At 39.1% G+C, this 17,206-nt stretch overlaps 1 protein-coding gene across 1 annotated transcript; it reads left to right on the top strand.

Annotated features, from left to right (window-relative positions):
- Positions 1-376: 376 nt before the first annotated feature.
- On the top strand, positions 377-10,010 carry LOC142170313 (uncharacterized). Its single transcript, XM_075232194.1, has 8 exons — positions 377-543; positions 2,964-3,027; positions 4,477-5,144; positions 5,266-5,468; positions 5,686-6,434; positions 6,603-6,756; positions 9,596-9,647; positions 9,767-10,010. The coding sequence occupies exons 1-8, from the start codon at positions 377-379 to the stop codon at positions 10,008-10,010; spliced, it is 2,301 nt and encodes a 766-aa protein (XP_075088295.1).
- The last annotated feature ends 7,196 nt before the right edge of the window (positions 10,011-17,206 follow it).

The following is a 17,206-nucleotide window of genomic DNA, read 5'->3' as shown; positions in this document are numbered from 1 at the left end:
TATGATAAATTGGTTAAGGGTAAAGGTCATACCCGCAACCTTGTTGGAGAAATAACGGAGCATGTAGAGTATCCTCCAAAAAGAGGGATAAATTTGGCTAAGCGTCACCCAGTATTCATGATAGAAGTCGAGAATAACCGGATCTATTGCCGGAGAAGAAGGGTTCGAGGAGTCGACAGGGCCCAAAGTTAACGGGTATGTATATACATGAAGAAAACTGGCCTTATGGTCCGTTATGCTCTCATTAAGGTTGTGGATCTCAACCAGCACTTTCTTCTCCCATCGGCAGTCCACCTGCACTTTGTCTACATCCTTCACAATGCTAATATACCGGGACACATGCTCGCATCGGCCCAGTGTAGATGAGGGTCTCTCAATGGAAAAGTCATTCACCGTGTTGAATTCGGTAAGGGTACATTGTTCAACGGTGGATATCACTTTGGGTTTGCCTTTGGATGTTCGAGACGAAGAGGCAGCATCCTCTTTTCAAGGCACTGTTTTTAGAGGTTCTGGCCATGGTGGTGGAAAGGCTTTTCTGAGAAAGTAAGTAAGGAATCAAGAATGGAAGAACGGGAAAGGGGATGTCCTTGGCTCTGAAAGCTTGAAGATGTTGTAAAAGTATGAGTTATTAAACGATTGAGGTATTTATAGAGGCCATATGGGCAGCGAAAAAGACGAACCAATAGCAGTTCGTGGGCTTCTCGATAGTTGTGTTGACGGCGACCCTCGCGCGACTTTTGAGTTGTAGCATTTAATGCTCTAATAGGTTGACATCATGGTAACAGTGCCTAAGGAGTAGAAGTTCGAAACCGTTTCCTATCACTTCGTTCTAGGAAATGCGGGGACTATCTGTATACGGTAAAATCGGAGGATCCAATTTTCGATCATTGCGACGCATCGTAAGCACGTTGTCGAAGGCTCGAGGCTACGGTTGAGATTCACACCCGAAGGGCTATCAATGCCTGACCTCAGGGCAATACAGATCGATAGTTATGGCAAAAAATAGGAAGTTCCCAAGGTGCGTAGCTAGAGCCGGTAAAGCCTAGTGGGGTAGTTCAGACTCGTATCAAGGGTTTAAATGGTTGTACCAACCCCATATCTTTGTAATAAATATAGTTGTACTATGTTGGGATTCCCCATCATATACAAAGGGGATCCTTATCATTTTGTAAGGGACCTGATGCTCAATATTGAATATACAAGAACATTCTCTCTGCTCTCTAACATATTCCCTTGATCTCATTACTTGCATTTATTGCTTATATTCATTGTGTTCTATTTATTGTTCTTCATTTTTTGCTTGTTATAGGCCATAAAGAGCCATCATTGATTTATCATTACTGTTAGTCATCCATCGACTACCCTCGGTAGGATATCAGACTCGACTTCGAGGCCCCGAATAAGAAAGCTCGAGGCCCCGATTATCAGCCATTCGGTATAGTTATCACCTTGTTTTCAAGCTCTTATCTTGTTTCCAAGTCTTTCACTTTGCATCAATAGCCTAACAACTAGCATAAAAATAGACCACATATTTTTAAAACCACAAAATCAAATCTTATTGTAATTACCATTTTCAAGGTAGACAAACTTAATGTTCAAATCAATATATATCTATATATATATATATATATATATATATATATATATATATATATATATATATATATATTAAAGGAATAAAGTTATCATGTGGCTAAGTTAAGTGGGCAGTGGCACGCTACTATAAAGTTATTTGACAATTTAGGATAATATTTATAATAATATTTAATTTAATTTAAAATTAAAAGATAATTTTTTTAATTTAAATAGAAAGATAGTAAATACGATTATTTTGAACCTGAATGGAAAGAAAGAAAAATAGTCTCATAATGATATAACCAACTACCTATTTTAATTAATAAGGTTTTGACCACACAAAAAAATTGAACTGAAAGATAAAAACAACACCCCTATCTTAACTCATTATAAAGATAAATATGGAGTTATTATTAATACATACTACGAGTACCACTACTCCATTCAGCTAAAATATAAAATATAAGATAATAAATAAATGACACACAAAAATATTATTGATAAATTTAAATATTAATTTGAGCAGTAGAATAAAAAAATAGTGAATATAATTTTTATTATAAGAAAAAAAACTAAATTCATCTATTAATGGGAGTTGTGGACAATAATATGAACAACTCTAAGTTATGGGTAATGCAATAAATATATAATTAAATAATTTCAATAGTAGATGTATACATACTGATGAAACTTATTTGATCTTTGAGAAGCGAAAGTTTTTAAAATAATAATAAGCTAATTCATAGTATATAAATAAGATACACATATTTAAAACCGTTATAATAGATAAAACTAGAATAAATAAGTAATTGACATAACTCCGAGAAACAAATTAATTTTTTTTAAATATAATTTAAATTCTTATATAGTTAATTTAAATTGAAATTTAAAGGCGAACTTCCATATAAATGAAACAATTATATGAAATTTTAAAGTAGAGGGAATAATATAGAAAGAGGGGGTATAAAGATTGTGTGGGGAAATTGATACTTTTAATTAATTTAAAAATAAATCTATGTGTCTTGCTCAATTAGCATTTCAGTTTTGAGAATCAAGATGTGCGATGTATGTAGTTTGGAGTCGATACATTTAAAATAATTTTTAGAAAGAGAATGGTCACATAAATGCAGTTTGATTCGATCAATTTTTAAGCAACTCCAACAATGTTAGAAAGGATTTAATCAATCATAAATTTACACAAGAATAAAGGAACCGATGACATACATTTCTGTGGGGATAATATTTTAAACTATGAATCGACTCAGACATCAGCTAAATAAATATCAATTGTGTTGCCTTAAGGTAAACTTAATTATCTAATATTTTATAATTTATTTTATATCTCAATTGTTTGGAAGCCATACACACATTTTTATTTTTTCTATTAGTGCTAGCAGTTGCTACGCTAAAATAGATAAGAAAGGGAGGATAGATTCTTCTTTAATGGCTCAGGTATGGACTATGACTTTTTAGCCCGTTGTTGATATTTATGTTCTCTCAAATTGTATAAGCCAATTGATCGAGCAACCGATGGGGTCGAATATATATATTATGTGTGTGTGTGTGTCAATTAGAATGAAATAGATTTGGATAGGGTAAACACATAGATGAATATAATTGCACTATTTGGGATTGCTATTTACACAAAATAAAGTGAATCACAAAATCATAAGGTAAGATTCATTTAATGAAGAATTACATATAAGAACTCATCTTCTTTTAGTACATGTGCATGGTAGAAGAAAAATATTTAAGGTAGGTTTACATTTATTTAATTATAATATATTAATCTTAACTATATCCCAAAGGCATCATTTAAATTGTTAAAAACAAAGTGATTTTAATTTTGTGGTTAAAATTTAGGTGACATTAAAATTATTGAGCAAATTACGATCCAACTATTTTATAAGTTGGTAACTCCCTAAAGTTAGAATATATTGGTTGTTAATAAATTATCATGTATGTATATATTAATTTGTCATTGTGTAATTTTAGGTTGGTAGAAGTTGATATTGATGTGAGAAGTTATTATGTTGAGATAATAATATAATATATTTTTATAATTTAAATTAAGATATTACTAAATGTATTTTTATTAGTTATTACTCTATATAGCATGACTTCACTCAGTTTTAATATATATGAGATAATTTGAATTGGCACGGAGTTTAAGAACGAAAAAGAAGACTTTTGGAAACTTATGGTCCTAAAAGTTTTGTGGAGCCATGATATTTGTGTGAGTGTAAGAACTTCTCATTATATGTAAAATAGGTAAAATAAAAAATGTAAAGTTAAATTATTTTCAAATACAGAAATGTGTCAATCTTTTGAAATAGACTAATAAGAAAATATTTTATGTAAATTGAAAGGGAAGGAGTACTTATTTTTGAATCATATTGTATTTTTATTTGTTTGTATCACAGAGTATATGAGGTTATAATATTTAAGTTTATGTCAATAATTATTCATATAATTTGTTCTTTTTTATTTATAGAATTTAGCAGGATCATAATATTATCCGCATATTGTGCGGGTACTAATACTAGTTTGTGTATTAAGGCTAGACTTTTTTTTATTTAAATTATTATTATTTAAAACTAAACTAGTTTTTAAATAAAACAGAGATTTAACTTCTGTCCATCTCTATTAAAAAATATCAAACTCTTTAGATTCTTTTTCCATTTATAATTCATTATCAAACTCTTTAGTCTATCCTTTTGTAGCTTTGTGCTAGTCTAGTGGCCGCACCGAGCTATGATAGAGTGAGGGCATGTTCTCGGGGGGAGCGGGGGGAGCGGGGGGTTAGAGGGCAAGGGTGGCAGGGGGTAAGGCACCTTCTAGGTTGAGATAGAGTTAGCAAAGATACTCCATAAGAGGAAGATTAACATAGCTTGTGTCCAGAAGACTAGATGGGTGGGGAACAAGGCTCGGGAGGCGGATGGTTTTAAGTTGTGGTATTCAGGGAGGGTGAGAGGGAAGAATGGGGTAGGCATTTTAGTTGATAAGGATCTAAGGGAGCTAGTGATTAAGATTAAGAGGGTGAATGACAGGCTGATGATTAAGATAGTCGTGGGAGGGTATACTCTGAACGTAGTTAGTGCTTACGCGCCTCAGGTGGATTTGGACGAGGAGGTTAAAAGACACTTCTGGGAAGATTTGGATGGGTTGGTACGAGGTATACCGTCCACCGAGAAGCTTATTATACGGGGTGATTTTAAAGGCCACATTGGGAGGTCGCCTGGGGGACATGACGATGTGTATGGTGGCTTCGATTTCGGAGATAGAAACGGAGGAGGTATTTCGCTGCTGGAGTATGCTAAAGCTTTTGAGCTGGTGATCGCTAACTCATGTTACCCGAAGAAGGCGGAGCACTTGATAACTTTTCGAAATGCGGTGGCCAAGACCCAAATTGATTATCTACTTCTCCGAAAATGTGATAGAGGTTTATGCACGGATTGCAAGGTCATCCCGAGTGAGAATCTTACAACCCAGCATATGCTTTTGATTATAGACTTAGAGATAAGGTGGACGAGGAAGAAGAGGGCTATGTCTGGTATACCTAGGGTCAGGTGTGGTGCATTGACTAAGGACAAGGCCCAGTAGTTGGGGGAGAAGTTGCCGGCTATGGGGGCCTAGAGGAGTAGCGGGGATTCGAGTTTTATGTGGTCTATGATAGCAAAATTGCATTAGAGAGGCGGCGAGAGAGGTTATAGGGGTCTCAAAGGGTTTTTCTGGTGGCCATAAAGGGGACTGGTGGTGGAACGAAGAGGTTAAGAGGAAAGTGAAAGCCAAGAAAGCGACATATTTGAAGCTTGTAGAGAGTATAGACGAGGGGCAGAGGAGTGCTAATAGGGAGGGGTATAAGAAGGCTAGAAAGGAGGCGAAGTTGGCAGGTACTGTAGCTAAGACCGCCGCATCGTTGTCTATACTAAAAAATTGGGGATAAAGGTAGGGAGAAAAAGTTGTACAGGCTAGCGAAGGTGAGGGAGCAGAAGGCTCGGGATCTAGACCAAGTGAGATGCATAAAAGATGAGGAGGGAAGAATTTTATTGAAGGGGGAACCGATTAGGCAGAGATGACAGTCTTACTTCCATAGGCTCTTGAATGAAGAGAGAGATAGGGGCATTATGCTGGGGGAGTTGGAGTACTCGGAGCGGCATCGAGATTTTGGGTACTGTAGACATATACGCGTGGGGGAGGTTATAGGGGCTATGCGCAGGATGAGTAGGGGTAGAGCGACAGGGCCGGACGAGATTCCGGTGGAATTCTGGAAGAGCGTGGGTAAGGAGGGCTTGGAATGGCGTGCTAGGTTGTTTAACGTCATTACAAAGAAGATGCCCGAAGAGTGGAAGCGGAATACGATGATCCCGTTGTACAAGAACAAGGGGGATGTCCAAAACTGCAATAACTATAGGGGTATCAAGTTGTTAATCTATACGATGAAAGTGTGGGAGAGGGTGATTGAAGAGAGGTTGAGGAGGTGTGTGTCCATTTCCAAGAACCATTTTGGGTTCATGCCGGGACGGTCGACTACTGAGGCCATTCACATTGTGAGGAGATTGGTGGAGCAGTTTAGGGTGGTGAAGAAGGATTTGCGCATGGTGTTCATTGACCTGGAGAAGGCCTATGACAAAATCCCCAAAGAGGTTCTATGGAAACGTTTGGAGGCTAGAGGAGTGCCTATAACGTATATTAGGGTGATTCAGGACATGTATGATGAAGCTAAGACACGGGTTAGGACAGCAGGAGGAGACTCGAATTACTTTCCGGTTGAGATGGGGTTGCATCAGGGATCGACACTTAGACCATTTTTGTTTTCCCTGGCAATGGATTCTTTGACACTTCACATTAAAGGGGAGGTGCCTTGGTGCTTGTTATTTGCAGATGACATAGTCCTGATTGATGAGACGCGAGGTGGCGTTAACGAGAGGCTGGAGGTCTGGAGACATACCCTGGATTCTAAGGGTTTCAAGTTGAGTAGGACCAAGACAGAATACTTGGAGTGCAAGTTCAGTGGTTTTACCCAGGAGGCGGACGGGGATGTGAAAGTCGATACGCAAGTCATTTCCAGGAGAGATAGTTTCAAGTATCTGGGATCTATAATTCAGAAGGATGGGGAGATTGATAAGGATGTCACACACTATATCGGAGCAGGATGGATGGAGTGGAGGCTCGCTTCCGGTATCTTATGTGATAAGAATGTGCCATTGAGACTTAAGGGTAAGTTCTACAAGGTAGTGGTTAGACCGACTATGTTGTATGAGGCAGAGTGTTGGCCAATCAAAAACTCCCATGTCCAGCAGATGAAGGTAGCGGAAATGAGGATGTTGAGATGGATGTGTGGGCATACTAGGTTGGATAGAATTAGGAATGAAGTTTTTCGAGATAAGGTGGGAGGGGACCCTGTGGAGGCGAAGATGCGTGAGGCAAGGTTGATATGGTTCGGGCATGTTAAGAGGAGAAGCGCAGATGCCCCTGTCAATTTATGTGAGAGGTTGGCCTTAGGAGGTAAGAGGAGGGTAGAGGTAGGCCAAAGAAGTCTTGGGGAGAGGTGATCAGGCGGGACGTGGTGCAACTTGAGCTAACCGAGAACATGACTCTAGATAGAAGGGTGTGGATCTTGAAGATTAGGGTAGAAGGTTAGTAGGTAGTCGTGCGTCTCCCTTTGTCTTCTCTACCCCGATAGTATTAGCGCTAGTACGGTACCCTTTTTTCCTTAGTTTGCTATATTCGCATGTCTCGTTTCGTTGTCACTTGCCATTGGTATTTCCATAATTTGCTAGCCGGTATATAAAGATTATACATAATTTTACACATATTATATATGTATTATATATATATATATATATTATATATTCACTTGCTATTTTTAATTTAAAAAGTTATGTGAATGGCTATTTGGGTTAATTCTTTATTATAATATGTATCTCATGGTAGTTATGTCAATCTGGCCTTAAGTGGATTACCGTCTTCATTCAATGGCTATAGAAATTACTTATTCCACCCGAAATAAAACAGTTGCTATGGCTTTGCGAGAGACTACCTACATCTATAGTTTTTTTATCACGTAGATACTTTGAGCTGTATTATTTCCCATCACATACCTTAAGTGCATTTTATCATCACAATTTAGACCTCTTTGGATGAAAACTCTTGTAGGTAGTTTCTTTCATATCTCCTTGTATACAAAGTTTTAACATTTTAAGCGTATGTGAGATAGCCATATAACTTTTTTGTGCACTTATATATTGTTTACCTTGAAAATACGAGTAATAATTAAATTTGATTTGTGATTATAAAGATATGTAATTTAGTTCAATACCAATTAATAATCAAGAAATATAAAGTATAAATGAAAGAAATGAGCGGATCAAACCAGTGTTACAAGGCAGAATCGACCTCGAGATGGGTTAAGAGCAGTAAGGTAAGAACAATAAAGCAAGAAACAGTCAAGCTAAAGGACAATTCTGATAAACAATGAGCGAGAAAAGTAGGGTAGTATATTCTTTGCCAATCACTAGATGATGTTTACAAATGATTGAGGTCCCCTTATATAGGAGGGGAGCCCTAAATAAGGTACATTTTCATTTACTATAAAGAATCTTATTGGGACAGCTGTACCGCCTGGTACGAATTTATATTAATTCGTACAAATCTCTTCCGAAATATACGCCATGATCTTGGGGACGTGGCGAGAATCTTGTCTTTATGTAACAAACTCATAACGACAATATCTTGGAGTCGGTCATACTTGGCTCTGATACTCCTTGAACATTCAGGTCTTCGAGCCTCTTATTCTGCCTTCCAGCCCAGGCTTGGTCTTTATTGAACTTCTACCCTCGGTACGACGTCTTGAGCCTACTATGTCGGGGGCACCCGATTTCACCGTATACAGATAGTCCCCGCCTTTCTTAGAGTAAAATGATAAGAAACGATTTGAATCTCGATTTTTCGGAGCCCTTGATGATGACATCCTCCTCCTGATGTATGCGCTCGAAGTGACCGAGACGTCCCATCAGTTCATTTTCCCATAAAATTAAATGCACGCCAGTAATGGTCGGCCACTAGTACCACCGAACCGTCGCCTCTCATCTATAAATATGGGGTTCCTCTTTTTGAACTAAAAACTTTACCTCTTCATTGTACTTACTCTGCTTACTTTTTCTCTTCATCTATTTCTCTTCTCACTGCTTCTTACTCTGATCACTGGAAGATGCCAAGCTCCCGTAAACCACCAAGCTCTGCTACCGCCTGTATTCCTTAGTTTAAATCTATGACTAAATCTTCCAAAACAGTCTCCCAAAGGAAGAAAGCATCGTCATCTTCTACTTCCCGGCCGGTCAAACAAGTGGCACTGCCGGCTCTTCACGAAATCACCCCCCACCCTTGCGTGATAAAAAAGGACTTCAATGTTGAAAATACCACCGATATCCAAGGCCGATGCGAACATGTAACTTGGTACATTAGTTCAATATCAAAGAAGTACTTCAAAGCCATGAAAAAGAATTGTGGTTGGGGAGACGAGGTCGTGGTACAGATTCCGAGCCCGGAGAAGAGCATCACTACTTACGTGGAAGGGTTCTTAAGTGTTTACACTTACCCTTTCATGCTGGTTCCCTCGATCCGATAGTGATCGACTTTTGCAAAAGGTATAAGGCTACTCTCGGCCAAATCCATCCCTCTTTTTGGCACATTGTGATCATGTTGCGCTATTTTCCCAGCAAGGCCGAGGGATTGGAGCTTATCCTCAACCATCTCATTCGGTTGTATCAGCCTCAGCTATTTCGAGGTCTCATCAAGCTTCAAAGTCGATCAAAAAAAGACTTTTTTGCTAGCAACAACGAAGAAAAATATCGAGGCTGGATGAGCCGGTTTATTAGAGTGAGGACCTCGGATGTCATACCTACGGAGAAGATGCCATTCCCGGAGAAATGGAACTTTAATTGTAAGTGAAGTCCTTTTCCAAATACCCATTCATATTCTACTTCCACGTTTCATAATGTCTTTACCTCTTCTGCAGCTATTGCTTGGATGCCTCACGCGGTCCCCGACCTCGAGGACTGGGTTCGAAAGTTAGCTGCAACCTCCTCGTATGATGAGCGCAAATAGCGCGAATTATCGAGAGGAAAATGGGAGGCCAAACATCATGGTAAGTTCTCTTCTCAAGTTTTTTATATCTTTCCATTTTTAGTGATACCACCTCACTCATACTTATTTGTACAGGCATAAGAGATGTCTCTATAATGAGGACAACCTCGCCCAGGGAAGAGAGTGAGTCCCCGGTTTCGAAACTGGGGAAAGACAACAAAAGAAAAAGGGCTTTGAAGCCCGAACATTCCCAGGGTGAGAGGGCCCCTACTCGAAGGCCAAAGAGGAAGATTATCCATGTGGATTTGGATTCTGCCATCCAGCATCAGGAAGACGAAGAGAACTAAGGCGAAGAGTCTTCGCTGGTGTACCGAACTACGAAACTGGTCGAGACTGTCAAGTCTTCCAAAACTGAGACTTTGCCTCTCGGTGAAGAAACTTCAAAGAAAGACTCGGGAAAAACCCTCGAATACCCCAAGATCGAGATCATTCCCCCTCCTTCAATAAATATGCTGGAGGGGACAAGTTCTAAGAGGGCCGAAGCTAATCAGAACGCCCCGAGTGAGGCTCGAGGCCGTGAAAATAGTTCATTTACCTTCTCTACCATGTTACTCCGAGGAGGCAATAGAGGATGCGCGATCTTGCCAAATGCCAGTCCCGAGCAAGGTTCTCGAAGAAGACCCTTTTCAGGAATATTTCACTGGGGTTGATGATGTCGTTGACCTTAACGATGCATCCACCCTCTTTGAAGAAGCTCAGCATCTCTTCTCCCATGTAAGCACTAATTTTGTTGTTGCAAAAAATTCTTTGTTTTCTTCCCCTTCTGTGTTAACTGACATCTCTTTATCTTTCGTGTAGGTCGTTACCAAGTTCAGGGGCGAGAAGGGCCAATGTGAGGCCGGGCTCAAGAAATCTTCTAGTAAAGAGAAGGCCTTGAGGCTCCTCTGTATCCAAAAAGAGGAGGGGCTCAAGGATCTTCGGGATGACTTGGCCAAAGCTCAAAGAAACGAGATCGAGCTAGACGAGCATGTAAATGTGATTTTAATAGAGTACGGTCTTCTTGGCCTTACTTCAGAGGCTAACACTTTGATATATCAGCTACAACAAAAGTTGGAGATGATTGGGCAGCTCCGGGGCAAGGTTGATCAAGTTAAAACTGATTGCCACTAATGGAAAGAGAACATGGATCGACTTGATGCCGATAAAGAAGTTGTTACAGCCTAACTGGCCTCGGTTGAAACTCAACTCCGAGGCATTAAAGTGAATAGTCTGGCCCAGGCCAGGAAAATTGAGGAGTTAGAGGTAGAGCTTGCCAAAACCGGGGCCGAAGTTTCACAAGCCAAGGCTGAAGTTGAGAAGATAAAGGCTACAGCTGATAAGACCATCGCCGTATACTTAAGGGATGTCGAGGCTGTTCAAGCGGAGATGAGGGAGGCCTCCGACCGGGAAAATGGAGTAATGATTTGGCCAAATGCCAAGCCCGGAGGGAGACTCTCAAAGAAATCCATGCCCGAGGATTTGACCTTACTGAAGAAATAGCCCAAGCAAAGGCGCTGGAAACCGATGTCAGGTTTCTTGTTTCTTCTGATGATGAAGATGTTGTAAGTGGTTCTGAGGGCATTGAAGGTGAAGATGGATTCCCTGAGGAAGAGAAGGTTCCCGAAGATAGAGCTCCCGAGGATGCAGCTCTTGAGGATGTTTCTTCCGGGGATGTAGCCCCGAAATAGATTAGGTTCTTTTTTGTTTCTTTGTTTTTATGTAAGGGCCCCTCGTGGGCGTTGAAAATATATTTTGTAAATATATCTTATCAATATAAAGAACCTCTTTGCGTCATATTCGATTTATGTTGAATTCTGTTTCGTCTTCATTTGTGAAAAATTTGATTGTATAACTCTAATGATCATTCTGAATATTGGCTTTGAATCAGAACATAATAAACCCTTAGGTTTTTTATTGATCAATATAATACCCATTAAGGGTTTTGTTAATCCTTGAGCTAAACTTAAATTGATTTGATGCGAGCTCGGGATGTTAGAACTCTTGAGTCCGACTTGAGTGATAATTAGGTCTCGAACCCTATATATTTTGGCCCTTAGGCTCTTTTATATTAGCCCTTAAGCTCTTTTGGGTCGGCCCTTAGGCTCTTTAAGTTGGGCCAATTCGGCCTCTAAAGTGGCTATAATTTTTCTCTCTTTTTGGCTAAAAGACTTAGTGAAAATTTATCTATGCCTTAGCATGTGTTTTTTTGTACCTGTTGGGTTTTCCAAAGGTTTAATGAATCGGAACCTTGTAATTTGTTTGTGTGAACATAATCGAATACCTCTTGATGTTTTTTCTAAGGCTGACGTTATCAAAGCCTTTAAATGGTTCGAGGGCTGATTTTATCGAAGCCCTTTATCATTTGCTTTTGTCGAGGGTAGCCTGATTTAACCTATTTTTTCAAAGTGTTTGAAGGCCTTTAATTTATGGCGGAAATTGGACGTCTCCGAGCCGAATTATTTTGGCCATAGCCTTTTTATATGACCCTAGTCTTTAATATGGTTGTAGCCTTCAGGTATGTCTCTTGGACTTGTTTCGTGATAACCTTTCGAACTTGTTCAAAAGGTTAGTTCCCGAGTATGATGGCCTTGGCCTTTAAATCGAAGGGATGCCTCTTTGAGGTCTTATGAATTCAAGTTTTTGATAACTCGGATGTGCTGACTGTCGATGACAGTCCCCAAGTATTCGGGGTATATTTACATTCTGGCCCTTGGGCCATTTCTCGTAGAATTATAAGTGTAGAGCTCGTATGATAATAGATTTCTTTGAGACACAAAGTGTTTTGATAAAGAAAGAATGTTTCTTTGAATAATTGGTAAATGTGTACATGTCTTGCCATTGGGGCTCGACTATACTATATGGACATGGTTCATCTGACCGTTTAGCCCATTACAAAGTTTTCCTATCGAGACCCTTTTTGGCGTGAAGTATTTTCTTCAAAAATATAATCTCCGAGGGTGATGCCCCCCCAGTATTCGAGGTTGATTGAAAAGAAGCCTTGGATACAGTTGAGTTCTCCTTAGGTAGCACATAGTTATTGCCTCGTTAAAAACCTCACCGATAAAACCCATTTGGGACAAATCCCGATCTAAGGGAAAAAGAGTGCAACACATGCTTTAAAACCTAAGGCCTTCGTGTGAAAAGGTGCATTCGATAGCTTCGATCGAACACCTGCAATGGGTTAGTTTCAAATTCAAATGGTCAAAAAGAGAAAGTCATACCTTAGTAATAGTATCATTTGAGTAAAGATACGTTCCAATTGTGTGGCAGTTGTTCACCTTCCATTGTGCCAGGTTTGTAAGATCCTTTACTGACAACTCCGAGGACTCGGTACGGTCCTTCCCAATTCGAGCTTAGTTTACCTTCATTTGAGTTTCGAGTGTTGAGGGTGACTTTCCATAGAACTAAGTCCCCGATTCCAAAGTGTCAAAGGTTGGTCCTCCTATTGTAGTATCTCTCGATTCTTTGTTTCTGCGCGGCCATCCGAACAAGCGTGGCTTCTCATTTTTCATCTAATAGCTTGAGGCTAGTGTTCATAGCCTCGTGATTTGACTCATCCTATGCATGTCAAAACCTGGCGCTGGGTTCTTCGACCTCAATAGGGATAATGGCCTCGAAGCCATATACTAAAGAGAATAGAGTAGCCCCGGTACTTGACTTTGATGTTGTTCGATATGCCCAAAGGACATTGGGTAGAACTTCTCTCCATTTTTTCTTTGCATCGTCCAATCTTTTCTTTAGGTTTTGAATGATAGTTTTGTTGGTTGACACAGCATGTCCATTTCCAGTTGGGTGTTACGGTGTTGATAAGATCCTCTTTATTTTATGTGCTTCGAGGAACTCCATCACCTTGCTTCCGACGAAATGTTTTCCATTGTCACATACAATCTCGGCAGGCATCTGAACCGATATATGATGTGGTCCCAGATGAAGTCAATAACTTCCTTTTCTCTGACCTTTTCGAAGGCATGTGCTTCCACCCATTTAGAAAAATAATAAGTCATAAACAAAATAAATTTGGCTTTACCTGGGGCTATTGGTAGAGGGCCAACTATGTCCATTCTCCATTTCATGAAAGGCCACGGGGACAGGACTGGTGTAGTTTCTCTCTGGGCTGATGAATCATTGGTGCGAACCTTTGGAATTTATCACACTTTTTAATAAATCCTTAGTGTCTTTTTACATGTTATCCCAGTAATACACTGCTCTAATCATTTTGCGAACCAAAGACTCGGCGCTGCAGTGATTTCCACAAGTACCTTCATGGATTTCTCATAGAACATAATCGGTATCCCCTGGCCCTAAGCATACCGCCAATGGCCCATCGAACATTCTTCTGTATAATGTTCCATACCCATTTAGTGTGAACCTAGCAGCCTTGGTTCGTAGAGCCCTTGATTCTTTGTAATCCGAGGGGAGCTTTACATTTTTCAAATGATCGATATACTTATTTCTCCAATCCCAAGTCAAGCTCGTGGAATTTACTTCGACATGTCCTTCCTCGACCACGGATCTCGATAACTGGACAATAGTCCCCGGGACAATGTCATCATCTTTGACCGATGATCCCACATATGTGTGTGCATCGGCCTCACTATTTTGCTCTCGAGAAACGTGATCCAGGTTCCATTACTTGAAGCGGTGCAATGTCACCTATAGTTTGTCTAAGTACCTATGCATTCTATCCTCTCGGACCTCGAAGCTCTTGTTTACTTGGTTCACCACCAATCGAGAGTCGCATCTGGCCTCGATGACCTCTGCCCCCAAGCTCTTATCTAGCTTGAGACCTGCAATTATGGCCTCATACTTGGCCTCATTGTTAGTCAACCTTGAAGTTTTGACATATTGTCTAATTGTAACACCTGTTGGTGGCTTCAAAACAATGTTGAGCCTGGACCCTTTAACATTCGAGGCACCATCCGTAAAAATGGTCCATACCCTCGATGATGTACCCAATCCTAGTAGAAGTTCTTTTTCTACTTCAGGTACAAGGGTCGCCGTAAAATGGGCTATGAAGTCGGCTAGGATTTGGGACTTGATAGTCGTTCGAGGTTGATATTTGGTATCGTACCCGCTTAATTCGACTGTCCACATGGCCAATTAACCCGACAGTTCGAGCTTATGCAAAACACTTCAGAGAGGATAAGTGGTTAATACACATATGAGATGACATTGAAAACATGACTTTAACTTTCTAGATGCGCTGATTAATGTAAGTGCTAAAAACTTACCTAATGAAATGCCAAATGCACATTTCTCGGGATTTAGCTTCATGTTAAATTTTCGGAGAATCTGAAATGTATCAGACAGGTGTTGAATACAATCCCCTGCTTATTGTGACTTAACCAGCATATCATTTATGTAGACTTCCTTGGTTTTCCCTAAATGTTCTTGAAACATTTTGGTCACCAACCTTTGATATGTGGCTCCAACGTTTTTGAGGCCAAATGGCATTACTTTGTAATAGTAAGTCCCCCTGTCTGTTATAAATGAAGTTTTTCCTAATCTAGGGGATCCATTTTGATTTGGTTATACCCTGAATATGCATCTAAAAAACTTAACAATTCATGTCCTGTAGTAGCATCAATTAGTTGATCTATATGAGGTAATGGAAAAGAATCTTTAGGACAAGTTTTGTTTAGGTCAGTATAATCTACACAAACTTGCCACTTACCATTCTTTTTTGGTATTACTACAGTGTTAGCTAACCAATTTGGATATTTTACCTCGCAGATAGACCCAAATTTTAAAAGTTTTTGCACCTCATCTTGAATTACCTGATTTTTAAAAGATCCTTGCTTTCTTTTCTTTTGTTTGACAGGTGGATATGATGGATCTTCATTTAACTTATGAGTCATTACTTCCGGAGGTATTTCTATTATATCAGAATGGGACCAGGCAAAACAATCCACGCTAGTTTTCAAGAATTCAGTCAACTTAACTTTCATTTCGTGACTTAGGTTGTCCACACTGTAGACTTTCCTTTCAGGCCAATGTATGAATAGTTCTACAACTTCCAACTCTTCAATCGTCATTTTGATGTTTTCATTTTATTTCGGTTCTTGGATGGAATCGGGCCTCGAGTCTATATCTGTCCGCCCGTATTCAGTTGAGACTTGTGTTGCAGCATCCTCAACTAGATTCTACAATTGCTATTTTTTTCGTTTTTTGTGCTTGAATCTGCTACGGAGTTGATGCTCCTAGATGTCTGTTGATCACCATGGATTTGACGTATTCCCCATTGTGAAGGGAATTTAATTACTTGATGTAGAGTAGATTATACAACATTCATTTCGTGAATCCATGGTCTACCGAGAATCATATTATAAGCCATATCCATCTCTACCACCTAAAATTTCGTATCTTTGACAACTCTTTTTGCGAATGTTGTGAGTATTACCTCCATTTTGTTACCACGCTTAAATTGTCAAAGCCAGATAAAGTATGCGCCTTGGGTACCAGCTTATCTTCAGCTTGCATTTCATTTAATACTCTTATAAAAATGATGTTCACGGAGCTACCTAGATCAATCAAAACTCGTTTCACATTAGCGTCATGTACAAGTAGAGATATTACCAGTGCATCATTATGTGAAGTTAGTACGCCATCTACATTTACATCATAAAAGAGACCCCAATTTTTTGTGTGAACCAATTTGTTTAACCAAAAATTGGGATTTCGGTCAAAGCTTATTTTTAGAAGAACTCGAGTTATTGATAATCAAGTAGAAATCAGAATAATTGATGTAAATAATGACTGAATAGAAAGCAAAGTAAATTAGTATATTCCAATAGTATTTCGTGTCTTTTACAAATGTTCATTCCTCACCTTTTATAGCTATTTCTAAGTAATACGTTTTTCTCCTTTCATAATGGAGTCATTATGGACAATTAATGGTATTTAGTGTAACATTATAATTGGTAATCATAACCGATTCAATACAGGTTCCATAATATTTTCCGTAATTAATGCCTATTAATTACCAATAATATATATCTATACCCTTTTTGCTATTTAGGTTCATTCTTCCGATGCGACTTCTGAATATCAAGAGGTTCGAGCACATATCCTTTCTGATTTTCTTGGATCTCTGCCCGTGCCTACTGAAGCTCGTGCGTCTTCAAATATTCTTCGCCAACTGTCATTCTTTTACCAGTCCACGTGTCATGACATGTCACCTCATAATTAATTTTATACATGAACTTAATTTTTCCCAATACACTGAGAAAGGTAATTTATTTCCAATTCGATGGTAGTGTTTTACTATTTCTTGCACTCATGATTTATTAACAATTCTGATTTTAAAAGATTAAAAGCCAAAAAAGTAACAACAAATAATAGAGAATTTAGTAATCGAGAGGTATGCTTGATGATTGGTGATGAACCGGAGACAACCATATTAAGCTTGGGAATGTTGGAGATTAAGTTGTCATTATATTGAACTAGATATATGTATACGGTGAAATCGGGTGCCCCCGATTTAATAGGCTCAAGACGTCGCACC

The sequence above is a fragment of the Nicotiana tabacum genome, chromosome 16 (genome assembly GCF_000715075.1).
Source record: "Nicotiana tabacum cultivar K326 chromosome 16, ASM71507v2, whole genome shotgun sequence".
Lineage (NCBI taxonomy): Eukaryota > Viridiplantae > Streptophyta > Magnoliopsida > Solanales > Solanaceae > Nicotiana > Nicotiana tabacum.
This window is presented reverse-complemented; position numbering and strand designations above follow the sequence as displayed.